This window comes from Lichenostomus cassidix, chromosome 2 (genome assembly GCF_008360975.1).
Source record: "Lichenostomus cassidix isolate B80296 chromosome 2, HeHo_3.0, whole genome shotgun sequence".
Classification (NCBI taxonomy): domain Eukaryota; kingdom Metazoa; phylum Chordata; class Aves; order Passeriformes; family Meliphagidae; genus Lichenostomus; species Lichenostomus cassidix.
Genome location: NC_139482.1, coordinates 22,896,654 through 22,915,979, shown reverse-complemented (window position 1 = coordinate 22,915,979; position 19,326 = coordinate 22,896,654). Strand labels below are relative to the sequence as shown.

At 34.5% G+C, this 19,326-nt stretch overlaps 1 protein-coding gene across 6 annotated transcripts in view; it reads right to left on the bottom strand.

Moving 5' to 3' along the window:
* AKAP9 (A-kinase anchoring protein 9) overlaps nt 1–19,326 on the bottom strand; it is a 107,296-nt gene that overhangs the window by 43,803 nt on the left and 44,167 nt on the right. For all 6 annotated transcript variants that reach the window (XM_085050694.1, XM_085050696.1, XM_085050695.1 and 3 more), the window contains 15 exons: nt 18,972–19,169; nt 15,838–18,324; nt 14,103–14,316; nt 13,236–13,315; nt 11,493–11,628; nt 10,948–11,069; nt 10,333–10,438; nt 9,706–9,904; nt 9,081–9,177; nt 8,143–8,235; nt 6,391–6,759; nt 5,576–5,800; nt 3,849–3,989; nt 3,209–3,312; nt 2,272–2,477 (listed from right to left, as the gene is read on the bottom strand). In XM_085050694.1, coding sequence (XP_084906820.1) covers nt 2,272–2,477; nt 3,209–3,312; nt 3,849–3,989; nt 5,576–5,800; nt 6,391–6,759; nt 8,143–8,235; nt 9,081–9,177; nt 9,706–9,904; nt 10,333–10,438; nt 10,948–11,069; nt 11,493–11,628; nt 13,236–13,315; nt 14,103–14,316; nt 15,838–18,324; nt 18,972–19,169 — 4,777 coding nt within the window. The remainder of the gene's footprint in view (nt 1–2,271; nt 2,478–3,208; nt 3,313–3,848; nt 3,990–5,575; nt 5,801–6,390; nt 6,760–8,142; nt 8,236–9,080; nt 9,178–9,705; nt 9,905–10,332; nt 10,439–10,947; nt 11,070–11,492; nt 11,629–13,235; nt 13,316–14,102; nt 14,317–15,837; nt 18,325–18,971; nt 19,170–19,326) is intronic.

Below are 19,326 nucleotides of genomic sequence, written 5' to 3'. Positions count from 1 at the left end.
GCACAGTTTAAGAAAAAAAAAAGGAAAAAAAAAATCAAAGGCAGTGTCTATCTATTTCTTACTTCCATAAAACAATGGGGAAAAAATTTAAAATTTGTCCTCTCAAGCTATTTAGTGTTAGTATAGGAAATGAATAACAATAGTCCCATTGCTGAAAACACTAACAGAATTTGTCACTGAATTCCATTTGAAGAAAGGTCAAATACTTCATCTGATGAAACAGTACAACCACAGTACAACTACTATTATGGCTGCATGACCCAACTGGCAGAAAGGATGCTGCGTTATCATTTTGAGAGCAAAAAAAGGAGAACGGTGAATATAAGTCCAGAGATACATTACAAACCATGCATTCAGCCACTATAGCTGCTGTAAGCTTGGCTCTTCTTTAATTTTCACTTTTCACTTTGGTAAGTCCTTCCTTCACTATTATTTCTGAGTGTAAGGAAACATGCAGAAAAGATAGTGGAATAAACAACTGGTAGCTGGACAGCTCGAATGCTGCTCTGTACCAAGGAGGGGCATTACAAAAACAGACACACTGCTTTCTTACAGAACAGTGAAACCTTGCATACCTCTTCAAAATACACTAATAGCAATTACAAGAGTTAAAAGTCAACCTTTGTCACTAGCAGAATGGAAAAGAGCTTTTTTCTACCTGAAGAAAGTACTCTTTCATCAGAACACAAGAAATTAGCAAATCATTCCAATTATATGGTATGTTGTGTGTTTAGACAGTAGTACTATGAAAGCCAGGAATAAGTCAAAACAACAAATAAAGGTACTTTTTAACTGTGTTTTGCTACATATATGTAATGCAAGTCATCCATATTAAGAATTGTTAATTGTTAATAGTTAGTGACACATACAAGTACACTCATTGATGTGCAGAAACAGGCAAAAAGTGAACGCATTAAAAACTAAAAACTAAGGCCAGAAGCTTAGTTATCCAATCTATAATTTGATGAAAAAGGCAAAGACTCAAAACCCTGAAGTTTCAAAAGATAATTTTTCTCACAACTAAATTAAATGTGAAATGTGCAGAAAGCAAAAGTTACTTTTTAAAAAATGAAACAGCAGTACAAGCATAAAAGTACTGTTAACTTGAAAATTCAAGAATTTTTAGACTACAACTTTATACATTTCATTGCAGATAACCTTTTGAGTGATCAACTGAAAAAATGTCTTTATGTTACAAATTCATACAACCTTTAAGTTGCCCTGAGGCTTAACACGACCTATATTTAAAGCCAGAGGGAATCAATATTAAACAATAATCTACATCTTGAAAGAAAGAGGTAAAGTTCATCTTCAGTTACCAGTTGTATTATTATCCTATAATAAGACATTTTCTTAATACTGAAATGTGGTATTTGACTCCCAGTTCTTTTTCTCATTCATAGTAGTTAAAATTCCAGCCAAAGCCAGATGTATAATGTGTTTCAGGCTGAATGCTGTCCATTGCTTCCCTACAAGATCCAGGATGCATATGCACAAACTTAATGGTACCTAAATGGCCATACAATTGAGCACCCACTCTTGCTCAAAAGAGAAAGGGACAGACACTATCCTAGTGCAGTCACAAAAAACCAAACAGAGCCCAGCAGAGCTCTTAGACACTGCAACTAAATACAACATCAAAATGCTCCTTCAGGCTTGTGCCAACTAGCACTCCTGGGAACAGCTGATGGGCAAGTGTTGGCAGCTAAGAAGTTCTTGGAACTGTGTCCAAAATGGGATTTGCATGCAACCACCTCCTCAGGAAGCGCATGAAGTCCACAAGCACATATGTACAGGCTTGTCCCACGCCAGCTGGCCTCAGTGACCAGCAACACATCTATGTACTTTTAGTGCACCGGTGGAGATACAGCCCTTGACACTAGTTCCCATTCCCCACACCTACAGAGCAGGGTGGAAGATGCCATGGCCTGAGCTATGTTTCATTCCCTTTGCCTCCTTCAACACAAGTTTTTTTGCTTTCTTTTTTGATTTCTCAATCACTTTCCCATTCTGTTGCAGGTTTTGCAATAGGACCCTAGATGTGAGTTGTAACTGGTGTGGGGCAGACGACAACAGGGCATGACCCAGGCAACTCCTGAAATGTTGTCTCTTAAGCAGAGATGTCACATGCATTCAGAAGAAAAATAGGTTGTGGGGTGTTTTCTTTCAAAAAAAGTTTAACTTAAAATGTCAAAATTAAGGGTATTTAAATATGTAATTAAAGTATGCAAACAATACTTCTCATGAAATATAAAACCATACAATCAGTACCTTTTTCATAGCCCACACGGATGCAGGGTTTTATTGACTCTTCTGTCTCCATGTCCCATCCAGCTTGTTTGGAAGGCTGGACTTTCCCAGACCGATCCAGTAACCCAAGAACATGCTGACCAATTGTTTCCTCCATTGCCACAGTTGTCTTCACAACTTCTAAAAGAATCTTCATGAGTTTTTCATTTGCCTTCTGAAAAACATGCCTGCAGGACAGAAACTAATCAATCCTCTGTTTTTTCCCTGATTTCCAAGTGAGTTTTATCCCTTACACAGCCGTGCAACCAGAAAATATGTGCAATTGAAATAGCAAAATTAAGATTTCTTTTTTAAGGCTAAATCCCAAATCATATAAATACTAAATATATTTTCGTGTAAAAAGTCAGTTCTTTGTACAAAATATGCAAAAAATCAAATTATTTATCCATATTTCTCCTTTTATCTTGGCATTTTACCTAGTTGTTCTTTTAAAGCAGAGGTCTACTTTTGCTTAGTATTCATTATAAAATTAATCTTTTCTCAAAATGACAATTAAGAAGTTGTTTCTCTACACAGATCAAAAAAGTTACAGAACAGTCAAATGAGATTATAAAATAAAACAATCATACTAATATAAACTTAATTCACATAGGTACATACAATATATACATAAATATAAGTGTATAAATAATGTTTATGATTCAACATGTGTAATATGAAATATATAGTAAAATAGGGTAAGATTAGAGTCTCATCCTCTATGCTATTACATTGTTAGGTTTTATAAAAAATAGGACACTATTTAACCTAAAGTATATAAACTTAGAAATATGGTTTTCTAGAACAAAAGATGCACATTATCATCAGTCAGAATAAAGCTTATAAATATTATTAATTTAATTACAAGAACATCATTAACAAAATTTAAGAAAAATATTTTCAAAACTGTTCTAAGCACCTTTCTTTAGAAAGAAGAGCTGAAGGTGTTTCATCAGGCTTTCTTCCCCCATCTTCATGCTCAAAGATCTGCTCTCTCTCATCATTTTGGTTTTCATTTTCATTCTGTGTAAGTTTTGGCAGAGGGAGAGAAAACAAAAAGGACAGGAATCCTGTCATGTCAGAATCAACATAGTCTTCTTATATACAGTAGAAAATAAAATTTAAAACCTAAATTAGTTGTCATTTCTTTTTTAATATGTCTGCATCAAATTACAAATCAAGTAAAAGTCTTACTATGTGGAAAAAAAATTAACACAAACAAACCAGGAAATCCAAGGCAGGGCCAATTAGAACGACCCTTGTTACACTGATTAAACAGTTGTATTTTCTGTTGGTGTTGCTACAGCAACATGAAAAAATTAGTTTACTTAAGGAAATAGCTGTAGTGATAATCCCCACCTTCAAGCTGTTCAACCAGCTTCTGTATAAAAAAAACTATGTCTACCAGTATCACCTCTTGAATCTTAAAGCTGCTTTGTTCCAGCAATACCCAATATCTTTTAGAAAAATATATTACGTAAAAAAAGATAGCAATGAAAAGTAATTGTTTACTGGTTTTATATGCCATGGTTGCCCAGAAAGTCAAAGTCCATATTTACCTCTGTCTGTGTGCTGCTGTTTTGTAACTCACAAAGGAGCTTCTCTTTTCCAGGTGTGGAATGTTGTTTTAATGATTCCAGTTCTTCTAATAGCATCCTCTCTCTCTCTGCAACCAGGCTGTCATTCTCCATTGAGACATGCTAAGAAAGAAGTGTTATAGAGGCTCACACAGTTTCTTAAGCTTCTGAATAAAGTGAGTCCTGTCACTTTTAATTTTTTACAGACCTTGAACAATGAAATTTCAGTCCATCTCTTTAAATCATTACAAAAACATTGAAAGCTTTCTAGAATGGAATACAACTAAAAAATACTTAAACCTTCTTCAAGATTTTCATACCATTTTACTGCTCCTTAGGAAAAACAACAGTCACAACGTAAACTGGAGGGAATTTCTGAACATTACACGCTATATAACGTTTTGCAGAAGAAAAAAGATGAGAATAAGTAATTTTTATAAAAAGCCTACGCACATTCACTTTTAGAAGAGCTAGAAGTGTTCACAGCTTAAGCACAATGCATACATTCCTATGCAGTTCTCATGAACATAAACAGTTGGCATTAAAACCTGGAAAAAAGCCAGCAGCCTAAGTTCTACTTAATGATTTTTAACAGTTTCAGAAATTTGTAATCCTGACAAATATGCAGTTATCAACTGAAAAAGGTAAATGGAGAAAGTATGCGTTTATCAAAAGGAAAGATTATCAGCATCTAGGAGAAACAGACACCTGATGTTGCCAGAAAGGATTCCTAAGGTACAAGTGACTGGCTTTCTAGATTCCAGAGCTCAAGCCCAAACAAACACAGCAGAACCGTATCTGGAAAAGGTTTGAAGCTCCACTCCACAGTGAAAGCAAAGAATTTTAGAATTCACTGATTACTATCTTCATGTGCATTTTGGTAATGTTACATTGTGGAAATCAAATCAGAGCAAAACATATTCTTCTGCATTCTGTTCACTTTGTGTTCCAATGGAAGGAATCCTTGAAAGACATGTCTATAAATTATATCATTTTTGAAGTATTAATAATGAAGACAAACTAATGAGGTTCATTAGCACACCTACTGCAAGCTTTGAATAGATACAGAGTGACAGCAAATTAAGTTTGAAAAGGGAAAGAAACATTGATGTTTCCCACCAAACTCCACAGATTTTGTTTTATTCTAAAAGTTGGTAAGGACTTATCTCCCAGAACTGGGGAGAAAAAACCCCAAATGCCAAAACATATTGTTGCTGGAAGCCACTGACACTATTCAATTTAGCATGATAAAAACAAAGAATTTTATATTATTTCTAGCCATGGCTGGTGGCTTCATTGATGTAAATGGCTGCTAACCTGCATCCTGCACATCCTCCACTGGAAAGTGGCAAGACTGACAGTGCATCTGCACTCACTCTTCTGGCTACTGTGCAGCACTGCAGGTTTGCTTCATGTTTACAGAAGTTTACATCAATCCATCACTGAGTGATTGAAGAAATGTGTCTTCTACAAATATATGCAGATCTGTGTTTTTATGTACACACACACACACACACACACACACACACACACACACACACACACAAATAGATGTGTGTGTGCACATGAGTGTGTATGCATGCACACAGTAAATACATGCATGTCTCTCCCTTTATATAAATAGATATAAATGCATAAATATATAAAAATCTGCCTGGTGCTGTCCCTTTGTTAACCCATGTTAACTCATGGCTTGAATTCTGCATTACCTCAGCTAGCTGCACTTTAAGACTTTCCAGCTCTGCTAGGAGTTGATCCTGGTTTTCCTTCTGCCGCTCCATTTGCTGCATGTGCCCCTGTCTCAGCAGCTCCGTTTGCTGCTGATGCTCCTGGTACTGCCGCACGAGCTCCTGCCGCATGTCCTCCAAGCGCTCCTCGTACAACAGCAGCTGACTGCATGTTTCTGTGTCTGTGGCTGACATCCCACCATAGCTCTGAAACAGGACAACTATTTTAGCATTTTATGTTCAACAGCTGTTCCTAGTAAATATTTACACAAATTTTAGAAAATACTTTCACAAATTAAAGTAACTGTCGTGAAAGCATTATCGTGTTGCCTGCCTCTTGGAAGGCAAGAAGGCTTAGAATTATTCTCTGTTTAAAAGAATTTTTTCCAATAACTGTCAATGGTATTAACTTTTATGCTTTTTATGACTGCTTTTTACCTTATTTATTCTAGCTAGCCCCTACCCCACATTTGTGAAATGCTAACTATATGCTTTACATCACTTTAATAACTTTTGTGTTCAGCTGACATCCCTTATCACAAGAGATTCAAACTGTTTATGCATTATTTTTAATGTTTCTTGTTTAAACACTAGAATATAAACTATCTTACAAAAAATCTTTAAACAATTTATTGTCGGCAACACAGCTGGTGTCATATTCCCTTCCTTTGTCATAGCACACAGGAAAGAAGGGTAGATAATTTAAGTCTGAAGTTGTCAACCCTTTAAAAGGGAAGAGAGATATTTAAATGGAATTTCTATCTTTTTTTCTTTTCTGCTTTTTTTAAATCACTTACTGGTGTTTCTTCCGCTGTAAGACCTTTGCTATGGGAAAAAGGTTCTTCAGAAATCATTGACTGATGTATGGTCTGTCCTAACATGCAATCAGGGCTGCTATTAGAATGAAGCTGTTCTCCAAGTGAGTTCATCTCTCCAGACTTTTCACTGAGCTCCTTGCAAAGTGATTTCAATTCTTCTTCCTGCTTACTGCCTTTTTCTGTTGCTTTTCTAAGACTGTCAACCTCTTCCTCACCGTGCTGCTTCTTAATTTCAAAATGTATTCCCTCTTGATGTACAGTCTGTGTTGGTGCTTCTTCTTCCTTCTGCCTAGCAATTCCTGACAATTCAGTCTGTTTGGCAAATGCTACGCTCATTGACACAATAACCTGAATAAATAAGAGAAGTCTGTATTAGTTTATGCTTCACAGCATCTCCTATTACTGACGAAATCTCATAGATAACCATCAACAATGCAAAAGTAAGTAGCAAAAGTTCCCAAAGCTAAACAGAAAGGTAAAAGAACAACGATATTTTGTCAATCTTGAAAATGGTCACATCTTAAAATACAGACATGCTGTATTTAAGGCAGTTTAATAAACCAAGATGCTGTTTTCAATTACAATACATTATTTAGCATGGAATTATGGAGTTCTTTTAAAAAAAGATCTTATTAGGAAATTTTAAAAAGTCCTGGCACACTGACACAAAGCTTTTTCTATCTAACCAAGCATCCTATGTTTGACCAACCATGTCCCAAACCACGTTTGACCAACATGGAATTTTGGACTGTATAAAGAAAGCAGTGCCATGTGCTTGATAGTCAGCACAGGAATTTTACTTGACCAGAAAGAAACCACTGGCACTAACTGCAATTGCAGTCACAACAGGCTGTTAACTTTTGTATTGCTAAGTTTCTCCTCCTAATATAAATAAACCCTTTTTCCAATCATGTGAGCAATGCTTTTCTAGATTTAGAATACAGTCAGTCATTTATAGCACAAGCAACAAAAAGTGTGAGAAAATAGTATAATAAATACAGAAGTGCTACATGTGAAAACACCAAACTCTTCCTTTCCAGAAAATGGGAATTTGTCTTTTAAGCTTAAACTGATCTTAACAAAATGCAACATTTCTTTCCGCATGAAGAAGGGTTTTCTTGGCAGCAAATAAGAGAATTTTTTTTTTTTATTCTGCAAAGAAGTGGAAACTTCTTTGCACATCAAAAAGTAAGTAAATCCACAAACCAATAAATACACTCTAGCTATAAAATCCTAATTTTACTTTACATGTTTTAGAGTTATCAGATCCAAAGAAAAACAATGCATTTTACACAATATATTAAAATACACAATAAAATATGAGCAGAAAATAGTATGAAACTGTTAAGTACAAATCTTTGGAACTGACCTGCTGTTAAGCCTATGGTAGCAAGAAATACCCTCTAAGTCTCTGGATTTTTAAAGTAAATTCTAGTGCAGAATATGGTAGCATGTTGTCTATTTCCTTTGAAGTTTTAAACACCACCACTACAACCCACATGAATAGAAATTATGAGTTAGGAATAGGACAGATGGCTAAAATAACCCAAAAACTTTCAGAATTTTTTTAAGACTTTCCCATTCAGAATCCAAATGAAACTTGTAAATGAATTCCACGTAAATAAATCACACAAAAGCTAGCATGTGGTACAGCAACTGTCAAAAGGGTTGAAAATGGCAAACAAAAATAACAGATTTTTAAAACATATTTTAAAGCAACAAAAGTAATACCTTTGCCACTTCTTCTTCTAATCTTTCTTGGTACTGCTTTTGTAGCAATTGAACAACATCCAGATCATTCTGAATTTCCATCTCCCTACCAAGCTGTAAGAAAAAGATGAAATCTCTGATCATGTATTTGTGATTTTCCTTCATTAGTATCAAGTTTCAATCTGACAAGAGATTTTTTCCTCAGTTAGGTTTTCTTCATCTCATACAAATCTTGTAATTTTGTACCAGAACACAGAAGAACAAGGTGAAAGACTTTGCCTTTTTTTCGCTTCAAAATGAATTTTGAAAGTTGAGTTTGCAACAACTCTTCTTCCAGTACTATTTGAGATGTCACATGCAGTGAAACCAGGTCAGGAAGCACAGAATCACAGTACAAAACAGCATCACTATTTTGCAAAATGCAGAATTTTTGAGCCAGGTTTCCAGCACTACTAGGGGAGGAATGCATGGGGTCTTTCCCATTTCCACTTGGTCTATTAAAATCTTTGGGATTACTTTTCCAAAATTTTTCCTAAACTGTGCAGTGTGTACTACAAAAGTACAGGGATTTCACTTAAATTGCCCCTTTCATAACTCATGTTTAAAGAAAAGTCACAATTATTTTAAAGATTCCTGAAAAAATCCCAGAATTTGAACACTCATTCTCTTCCACTTTAGGAAGAAGTAGCCAACTGAAATGTCTTGTTTCAGAGATAAAATAGATTTAAACCCAGCATCGATAAAGCAAGTCTTATTGATCATAATTTCTATATATGTTTTTCAGCAAAATTTAATTTTTTTTCCCTCTAACATGGACTAATAGTATAGTACAGTACTAAGTTCATAATTACCTTAATATTACCAACTGTTAGTCCATATTTCTATTTCATCTTAGAACCCTAAGCATCTAAATTATGTCACTCTCATGTATATTAGCTGTCAATTAAGTTATATGATACCTCTAATGCTTTATCTGTTCTTTTCTGATGAAAATTTTCTGTGCACTTTACTTTCCTGAAGACTTCTTTTAACTTTCTTTCTGAGTCCATGGATACACTAAAAAGGTATAAAAAGCAGAGAGGGGAAATAATAATTAAAAAAAAAAATCAGTATTTCATTGCCCATGACTTGGTGAAAACCCAAATGTGTTAAGTGGACCTAAACTTTACCACAAACTTTATTAAAACCTATCATCCCACAAAATAATTAATTTCAAGCAACTACATCTACACAAGATGTCTTTAGATGTAAAGGACAGTGCCTGGAGTTTTGAGGATTAAATGTGGTCTACTGAGGTTGAAGTTTTGAAATTGCTGCTATAAAGCTCATATATATGAAATTACATTTATACATTATTCCATTTATAAAATTCTCCTCTATTAACTGAAAATGTTGCACTGCCTAATTTGCAATGTTTATGTAACTTCTTTGTAAGACTCTTAACAACTCTTGAAGGAACAAAATTACAGAAGAGCAATGTTTATAAAGAATCTTGAAGTAAAACACATAGCTTTAAATGAATGGTTATTTGAAACATTTCTTGAATGACTGCAAAGTTATAACCATTGAAAAACTGATTAATACCTTGTGTGGTCAGAGGATAGCCCAGCAAACTGAAGTTTATCCTGCAGATGGACAATCTCTGTAGTGTACCTCTCTTGACTTTCCTTCAGCTGCTGTTGGAAATAGGACCGGAGGTGTTCCAGTTCTTGAGCATGCTGCTCCCCAAGCTGTTTTTTAAGGTTTCCTATCTCCTTTGAACAGTATTCTTGAATTGTAGGATCTATATATAGATTATTTGAAGCACGGGGTGAGAAAGAAAGAAACTACAATAACTTCCTCACAAATATTTAGCAGCGATGGACTGAATAATTAATGTAGTTTAAAAAAATTTCTGACATCCTATGAACTACTTTTCCTTAAAAAAGAATGATAACCTAATCTTCCATTTTACAAAATAATATTTGATATGGGTAACAAATTTTAATTGTGGAAAACTAAAAAAGACTAAACCAAAAATGTATCATAGAACATAATTCTGAAATGTTTTACAGAATTAAGAAAACCAGAGAATTGTACTGCAAAATCTGAAAAAATGTCTTATGTTACTCTTATTAGTAGTAAACTATAAATCAGTTAAAATTCAAATTCATTGTCTTTTCTTTCTCTCTGAATATACATACATTAAAGACAGCATATACATAATTTTACCCATTAGACTCTGTGAAGGAGCCTGTAGACTTTCCTTTCCTGTTTCCAGATGGATAGGCTCCTCTTCTTTCCTCCTTTCTGAAGAAGACAGCCCTGGTTCTTTGACCTAAAAATCAAGTAAATGCAATTGAGAACCATTTGTCTAGCAGCAGCACAAAAATATATCCAACGCTTCATTTCCAGTATGAGAGAGAAATGGACATGCTGGCATGAGTTCAGCAGAGTTACAAAGGAGATAGGAGATTGGAGCATTTGTTGTACAAGGAGAGGTTGGAAGAGCTGGGCATGTATAACCTGAAGAAGAGAAAGATGCCCACTGGGCTTGTGAAATCTGAAAATTTAGCTGGACACAGTCCTTGGCAACCTGTTCTAGCTGACACTGCTTTGGGCAAGGGGCTGGATTAGATGAACTCCAGAGGTGTCTCCTTACCTCAATCATTCCACAATTCTGTGACATGGACTGCAGCTTTCTTCATTTCCTCAAATCATTGCCTTGCTCTGCCACTCAACCAGGATACACAAACACATTTTCAAACACTTCCGCACTCATCCAGGAGGAACTTATGCAACAGAGAAAATTCAAATGCTCATATACCCTATGCTATAAAAGTTTACCTGTTTACAATCCTTTGTCAGCTGTGTTTGAAGTGCTTTCAGCCTGCTGTATTCTTCCATTATCTTGCGTAGAAGTGCATCCATACGTTCTCGCACAGTTAAATTACACAAAGAATCAGAGACTTTAAAAAAAGAAAACAATCATTCTACCATAAATTTTAATACAAATGATTTGTTCACAAGCTGTCCCCTGAAGAACTATCTGATAAAATGTTACAAAATACTGAAACAAGTGAAGCCCTTCCAGATTTTGAATGCATTTTTATATGTATTGACATATGTATTTTTGGTAGGGCTGCTTGCTTCTTCTACAAGAGGAGGAAGAGAAAAACCCCAAACTATTTTTTCCACCAATTTCCACTAAAATTAAAATAGCATAAGAAAATATCCATAATAAAAATAAATAAGAATTCAACATAATGAGGAAATCTCTAAAACATCTATTTAAGCACAGGAATTAATACCTGAAAAGTAATGGCAAAATTGCCAGTCTGAAAAACTTTAATTAAGTACTTTTAACCAGCATGGTAGCACAAAGCCATTACCTTGAGCTTGACCTCTATGTATTGGTAATTCTACACTGAGCTTTTCTTCTACAGCAGGTCTACGGAAAATTTCCTGTTCCCTATCACCAACTTCTACAGCAGCTGAAGAATGTTCATTCTGACTGTCACACAAAACCTGTATACCAAATGAAAAAAAGAGAACAATTTTTTCTATTTTATTAATCGCAACTCACAAAGAAAGTAAGAAAAATAGGAGGAAAGTGGTATTTTGCATTAATTTCTGTGAAAACAATGCCATAAATATTCTGTTGAATCGTAAGAACCTAGACAATCTTTAAATCTCCTGATAAAACAAACAGATATGAGAAGACTTTTCAGCTAAAACATAAATGTGTACATTTTCATATTATTATTTAGTTTGGAACTGCCAAGTATTAAAAGTTTGTAGAGAAAGACCTCCAATATTAACGTGGAAAGCAAACTTAAAGTGTAAATGTCTCATTCTCATAAACTGCAATTTTACTTGGAAGAAGGATTCCCTACAGTAGAAATTTGTATCTTTTTAGGGATTACAGCTCATCTTGTTCTTTAAGTGCTGAACAAATCAGATGAAAGGGTATGGCATAAAAAAAGCCAGTAATGAACAGAATACCCCATGTTTGTTGGTGCTATGTGGTCAGCAGAACACTGCCATATTCACAATGGGCAGGCAAACAGAAGATTTATCCATATGATTTCTGAAGATTAAGGACACTTGAAAAGAAATCTTTCTCAAAGCACAGTGGAATTCTTTATTTAAAGATTTTGTGCTCAAAACCACAAAATTCTACTCACAAAATTAAAATCATAATTTCTCCGAAAGCTTGACAAAGAAACATACAATTGGGCAGCATTTTTCACACTATGAAACAACTCATGCCAAGCATTCTCATTCAGCTGCTGCTTTCTGTGAGCTATCATGCAGATAGCTTAATCTCTCCTATGCTGGATCTCAAGTTAAAAATTTCTGCTATTTGCTTTTCCAAAATGGTGTTGAAAAAAGTTCAAAGAAGAAAAAAAAACCCCAAATCATAAATCCCATTCACCTGAAGTATTATAGACTTGAAAATCATGGCTTGTAATGACAAAAGCAACCTAATTTATCTAGAAATAACTCTAATAAGTAACTTAACTGATGGTCAAAAAGTACCCATAAGGGCCATCAATTACTACTACACTACAAAAAACAATATGGCAAAATATTATTATAGGTAGATGACAAATATAAGCTTTAATTTTTTACTATAATTTTTATTTACTAAAACCAATACAGACAGTAATTTTTTTTAGACTGACACTTTTAAGTCTTTGAAAGATAAGCTGCAGCTAAGAAAGAAATTACTATCTTATTGCAGATATGAGAAGTGATGTCCTGTCCATCAATATGTGTGTGACATCACTGTTGAATCAAAAATGTATATCCAGAGACAAAGAGAAAGGAAAAAAGTACTTCCAAACTAGTACAGATGAGACCAACATTAGCTAGTAGATTAAGACTATGTATAAGACAAAAGAGTTGTCTAGACAAGGACATAAACCAGTTTAGGAAAAAAAATACAGAACACTTTGCAATGTTATTTTGGAAGCTCAGGTTTAGCAGTCTCTATTTTGAGATCAATGCACAGAGAAAAGCTGCAAAGAAAACCTGCAAAAATAATGTAGAAAAATATGATGACTCACTGTAATGATAATTTTTTGGTTTCCAGATTTTCATTTTAAAAATGGCTTTTTGTTAAATCTTACCTGAGCCAGCCTAGAACATTCCTCAGTTACAGCTTCATTCAGTTTTTCTATGAGTCTCTGTGTAGATTTCCCTTCATCATCTATGAATACAAATTATTAATATTATTTTTAAACACTAGATGCACAACAACTTTTCAAAGGCCTAATTTCCTGCCTCAGTGAGGTTGCCTCTTCAGCTTGAAGAAAGGCATGGTTTATTGTTCCCCTCTTTATTGCTCCAACACATGGACAGTTTCAATTATTACAACTGAGCTGCACTTCTAGAGGAGCAAGAATTAAGAAATGGCTTTGTGTATTAGTGACCTCCAGCAAGATAGACATGTATAGAAATATACTGGAGGGAGAAGAACTTACACAAAAAAAGTTGAACAAGGGCAAAACATGGGATAACAGAAAAAGCTGGGATAGAAAACCATCATGATAGCACTAAAGCTCATTGAGGCACAAGGTAGTACCAAAGTTTAGTTAATGTGCACAGGGAGTCAATGCAGCAATTCAAAGAAAAGAGAAAAGAAAAAGTCCAAAAACATTTTGCTGATGCGTTTGCTTATTATTTCACCTTATAGGTGAATTTACTATATAGCTATTTGCAACTGAGCTAATAGAAACAATTTTAATTGCGTTAATCCAAACAGCAATGAGTTGTAATACTTTTGATTCCCTTTTTTTAATATATATACTTTTTTTTTCAAGTTACCTGAGTACATGTAGTGGCTAAACAATTTATTAAAAAACCACTTCAAAATGGTCAATACAAACAATTTATTGGACAGGTATATGCACAAAGTCTTGTGCTTGTTTGGTTGAGCTTTTTTAAGACACTGTTTTTCAGACAGGGCTTCATTTTCATTATTTTGGTCAAGTTACCTGCTTGTGGAAATTTCAAGGTCTGGAGCTCCAGCTGATGCATTCTTTTAAGATCATTCATCTCTTGCAGGTGACTGTGAACAAGTTCCTCTTTAAGACTGCAAAGTGCACTCTCTTTTTCTGCTTTCAAGGACTCCCGAACCTGGTCTACATGAGCTGAATAAACCAGGGATAGGCAAATCCGCTGCGCTTCCATTTGTAGCTGTAAATCAGTCTTTGAATAAAAGACACAATTTACAAAGAGTGAGAAACAACAATATAAAGAGACCCATCTTTGGAAATTTCTGAGATTAATAATTAATAATGTGTTGGATGGAATGCTGCGTATGCGCTATGCGTCAGGTAAATTTAAATATACATAGTTCGGAAAATTGAGTTTTAACAAAATAGTAAGACACTTTTTCAACCTAAAATTAAAATCAAAATCAACAAAACTCAGTATGTTTCAATTCCTATTTTGCAGCAATAAAATCCCAATGAATTTTAACCCAGTGAAGCAAGAGCAATATCACTAATGGAGTTGTTAAGAAAGTGTACTCCAAACACAGAGAAAAGACTGTATTATTAGCAGACCTTAAAAAATTGAATTAGTGTGCCCTTCAGGGATGTTACTGCTCAAGAAGAAGGATGTTTGGGATATGTCAACCGGGAGCTACTTAGAGCTGAAATTTGAAAAGGTTTTTAGACACCTCTGGACCACAATGATTTTTAGTCATATGGCAGGAAATTGGAAGATCCTTGTCACAGCCTTACAAAAAACAAACCAACCAATCAACCAAAAAAACCTAAACCAAACCATCACAAAGCTAAAGCTCTTTTTTATAATCTCTCAACTGTTTCCAATGTGGCTTTGCTTGTGATTTTATTTCTTAGGAAATGAATGAACTACAACACAATATTACGCAGTTGGTGGTATTAGTTCACTGTTAGGTGGACTTTTTTAACATGAAAAAAATCTAAAAATTTAGTAGCAGAATGTTTAACATCTATTTCCACAGAACACTTGGTTGCATAGATCTTGCAGCATGCTATTGAACTTCACCAGAGAATACAAATTTAAAGCCAGAGTTATGATTCCACCACCTAATTAAATAGTGGTAATTCAGTAGTTAGCTATTTATATTGACAAATAACAATCCTTTCAATATTAGCTACAATTAATTTACAATGCCAAGAAATACAAGCAAAATTACTCCAGCAAAACTCAAGAGAATAGTTAGAATCACACGATATGTGTTCTCATTATCACTTCCAGATACATTTCTTAAGAAGTGATTACCACACATACACAAAAAAATTGATAATGTGATATTAGTATTTCACAAGTTAGATATTTCAAAAGTTTGGTCAAAGATGACTGATGATTGATTAGAGAACTGAAAAATTAATCACAGAATACAAAAATTATGTCCAAAAAAGTCTTCCCCTTAAGTGAAATGCTGCACCAAAATATGAAGTGCTCTGGTAGTCTTCTTACATTTTTGTTGCTGCTGTTGATTTAATTAAATGTAAGAGAAGAGTATCTTTTTAATTCAAAAAGCATCTTCATACACATTGACTGTGATTATCATTCTGGTCATTAATGTAACCCCTTTCAACCACTGGCCACAGTAATACTTCACACACCTATACTTCAAAGCAGCTAACTGGAAAAAATATGATACAAATTTTCAAGTGTGAACTCCTACAAATTTTCATAGCTAAATTATTCTCTATATTGTTTTATTTAACATACCTGTTCTGATTTTAAGGCATCCACTTGCTGCTGAAGGTTATTTTCACTCTGTACAGTGGCTATTAATGACGTTTCCTCTGTCAGCCTGTCTGGCATCCCATGCAAATGTTCTACAAGAGACTGCTGATCTGGTTTCAGCGTTTGCTGTTCTGGTTTCAGCGTTTGCTGTTCTGGTTTCAGCCTTTGCTGGACCTCCATTCTTTTTGTTACCTCATGACTGCAGTCTTTACCAGAACTTAGATTACCTTCTAAATGTATTCCTTCATCTGCTTTACTCCTTGGACCAGGGGGTTTATTCCTACTTTCAGATGCTGGAGTAGCAGTCTTTAGAGATTTTCCTTTAGAGCGTTTTGTCTTAGAGTTATTGCTACTACTATTTGTTCTCTGAACATTACTAACTCTGACTTCTAGTTCTTTACATTTTACTAGAATTTTCTCTTTCTCATCTTTTAAGGATTTGACTTTTTCATTTAAATGACAGATTTCACTATCCTTTGACTTTAATTGTTCAGAGAGATCAGAAAGTCTCAGAGATAATTCCACTTTCTCACGCTGAGTAACCTGAAGTTTTTCCATAAGTTCTGTTGCATCTTTCTCCACAACTTCTCCAGCCTCAAATATGTCTTCCCTGGACACCTTTCTTTCTTTACTCCCTTCAAAACCAGAGGGTTTAGTTTTAAATAAAACTGGTCTATTGCTTTGTAAGTGGCAGAGTTTTTCATTCAAAGCTTTGAGTTTGCTTTTATATTCAACTTCCTGCTTTTTCTTGTTCTCTTCTAACTCAGTTTTTGCCTTCAGAAGACTTGCACATTCTTTCTGCAGTTCTTTGTAACTAGCTTCAAGTTTCTTCTCAGCCAATGAAAAGGCACTCTTCTGCCTTTCAGTATCCCCCTGGAGGATACTGTTTTGGTTTTTAAGTTGCTCGTTTTCAGTAATCAGCTTTTCTACTCTCTTTTGCAAGTCCAAAATTTCTGTCTTAGAGCTAACACTACTGTTACAAAGTATGCTTTCTTCAGAGTTTACCAACATATTTTTTAATTTTTCTTCCAGAGTTTCGTTTTCCCCCTTAAGAACTTTATTTTGTGTTTCTAGTTCTAAACATTTTTTTTGAAGGCTATCTTCTCTCTCCCTCATTTGTTCCTGCATCAACTCAGTTTTAAGCTGCAGCTCTTGTATTTCTTGTTCAAGGGTACCCTTCTCCTTTTCTTCTTGCCTAAGCACTTCAATCTCCTTCTCCAGTTCATGGATTTGAAGTGTCATTTCTTCAGATTTAGAATTTACAATAGACTGCTGTAAATCTTTCAGGTTTGTAATCTCTAATATCAACTGATTTTGCTTTGTGATTAAGTTGTCCTTTTCATATTTCATGGCTTCTATTTTTTGACTCATTTCATTTTGCACTTCATCTAATTGCTGTTTATGCTGCATGTTCAAGTTGTGTTTAAGGCTTTCCATGTTCACCATATGCTCTTTTTCTAAATCTTCTTTAAGCCTGGAAAGTTCCTCTTCATGACTAAACAGAAGTTTTGTTCTCAGTCTTTCTAATTCTGCTTCCTGAGATTCTGCCATCCTGTCCAAAACTGCATCCTTCTCCCTTTCTAGCATTTCTAGTTTTATTTTGTAATTTGTGATTTCTGCCTCATGTTTTAATTCCAAATCCTTCCTAAATTCAGAGGCAGAAGCCAGCTGAGTTTTTAAATCTTCAATCACTAACTGGTATTTATCAGCTTCATTTAATCTAGATTCCATATCCATGATAGTTTGCTTGGCTCTTTGAATCTGCTCTCTTGAAAAATTCAGTTCTTGAAGAAGATCTTCAATTCTAGTTTCTTGAAGAGATTTCTCTGTTGCAATAATTTCCATCTGTTGCAACAATTCTTGCTTTATTTTTTCCCTTTCTTTATCGGCATCTTGCAATTTCACATTCAATTCATTAATTTTAATATTCATTAAATGCATTTGATCTTTATCAACATTCTCATTAAAACACAGACTTGAAGTTTTCTCCAATTCTAGTTTTTGTTGCAAAAGACGCTGTTCTATTTCCACTGCATGTTGCTTAATTAATTCTTGCTTCATTTGTACAATCTGCTGCCCATGCATTTCATCTAATTCAGCCTGAAGTTGTGCCAGTCTCCTTTGTGTTTCTAATTCCATTTTTTGCACAATGTCAGCTTCAGACTGGCTGTCTTTATAACATCGTTTCTGCAGCTCTTCCACAGTTCCCATTAGCTGTTTTATTTCATCAGAACATTGTCTTTCTTTCTGTTTGTAGGTGGTAAGTTCAACTTTCATATTACTTATCTGCTGGTTCCTTAGTGAAATTTCTTCTTTCAATTCTTCAAGTAATTTACTGACATCTGATAATTTTTCCTGAAGCTGAAATGAGTTTTTCTCCTCTTCTCCAAGTTTTGCTTCCAGCTCTTCAACTAATGCTTCTTTTTCTTGTAATTTGCTCAAATCTTCTCCCTCTTTTCTCTGTTTTTCCTTAAAAAAAAGTGCAAAACCATGTTCTTATTTTTAGCTAATTATCTGAACATATAAGAACATTTACAGTCTTAGCTATTTAGTCATTCTTAGAAGGCTAGTGATCATTTATAAAACATAAATATAAATTATTTGTTGACCTCATTTGGAGGTTTTTTGTACTCTTGGAATAACTCAGAACCCCTACCCCACCCACATCATCATGCCCCTCCCCTACTCTCTCTACACCCCAGTGTCTACCACTTTCAATAACATTTAATTTTTTTAGGTGCTTTTAAAATGTTTTCCATGGAGGAAAGAACTCATTCTTTACTTAATGCAGAGAATGTTCAGGCACGTAATTAGTGGGTTTTTTCTAAAATAATGCCATTTATTGAAGGCGTTTTAACATACAGTTTAGTTTCATAATTTGCTCTAAATATTTCTACAACTTTTTAAAACACACTACATAATACTGACATAAATTTTTCAGATCTAAACTATATACATAATCTGTGTTAGTTAACAGCAACAGTGACAAAAACTTAAAATCTGTATGCATTCTATGCCACACACTTATTATCTGTGATTTGGCTTTTTTATTTCAAAGGAATTACAAAATTCTGGGAATTGTTTAGAAAAAGAGATCTTTACAGTGAGGAACATACCATTTCATATGCTGTGATTTTCTCTTGAAGATGTGTAATCTGCTCTTCAAATTCTTCATTCTTTTTTTGATAATTCTTAAGCAGACATTCTTGTTCTTCTAGCTGTTGCTGATGTGAAAGGATCTGTTGCTTGGCTTGCAGTAAATCAGCAGCTGTGCAACTATGGCTGCTGTTCCTTAGGGCTTCACTTGCCTGCAACTTGAATGTAAAGAAATAAAACATAAAATACATCAGGTTTTTCACAAACAGCTTGCACTACATACAGAAATAGTGATCTTTCCTTTCTTCTTCCACATTACAAGCCCAAATATTTCGAAGTTCTTTTGGAGAAAGTCAAACATTCTTATTAATTTGG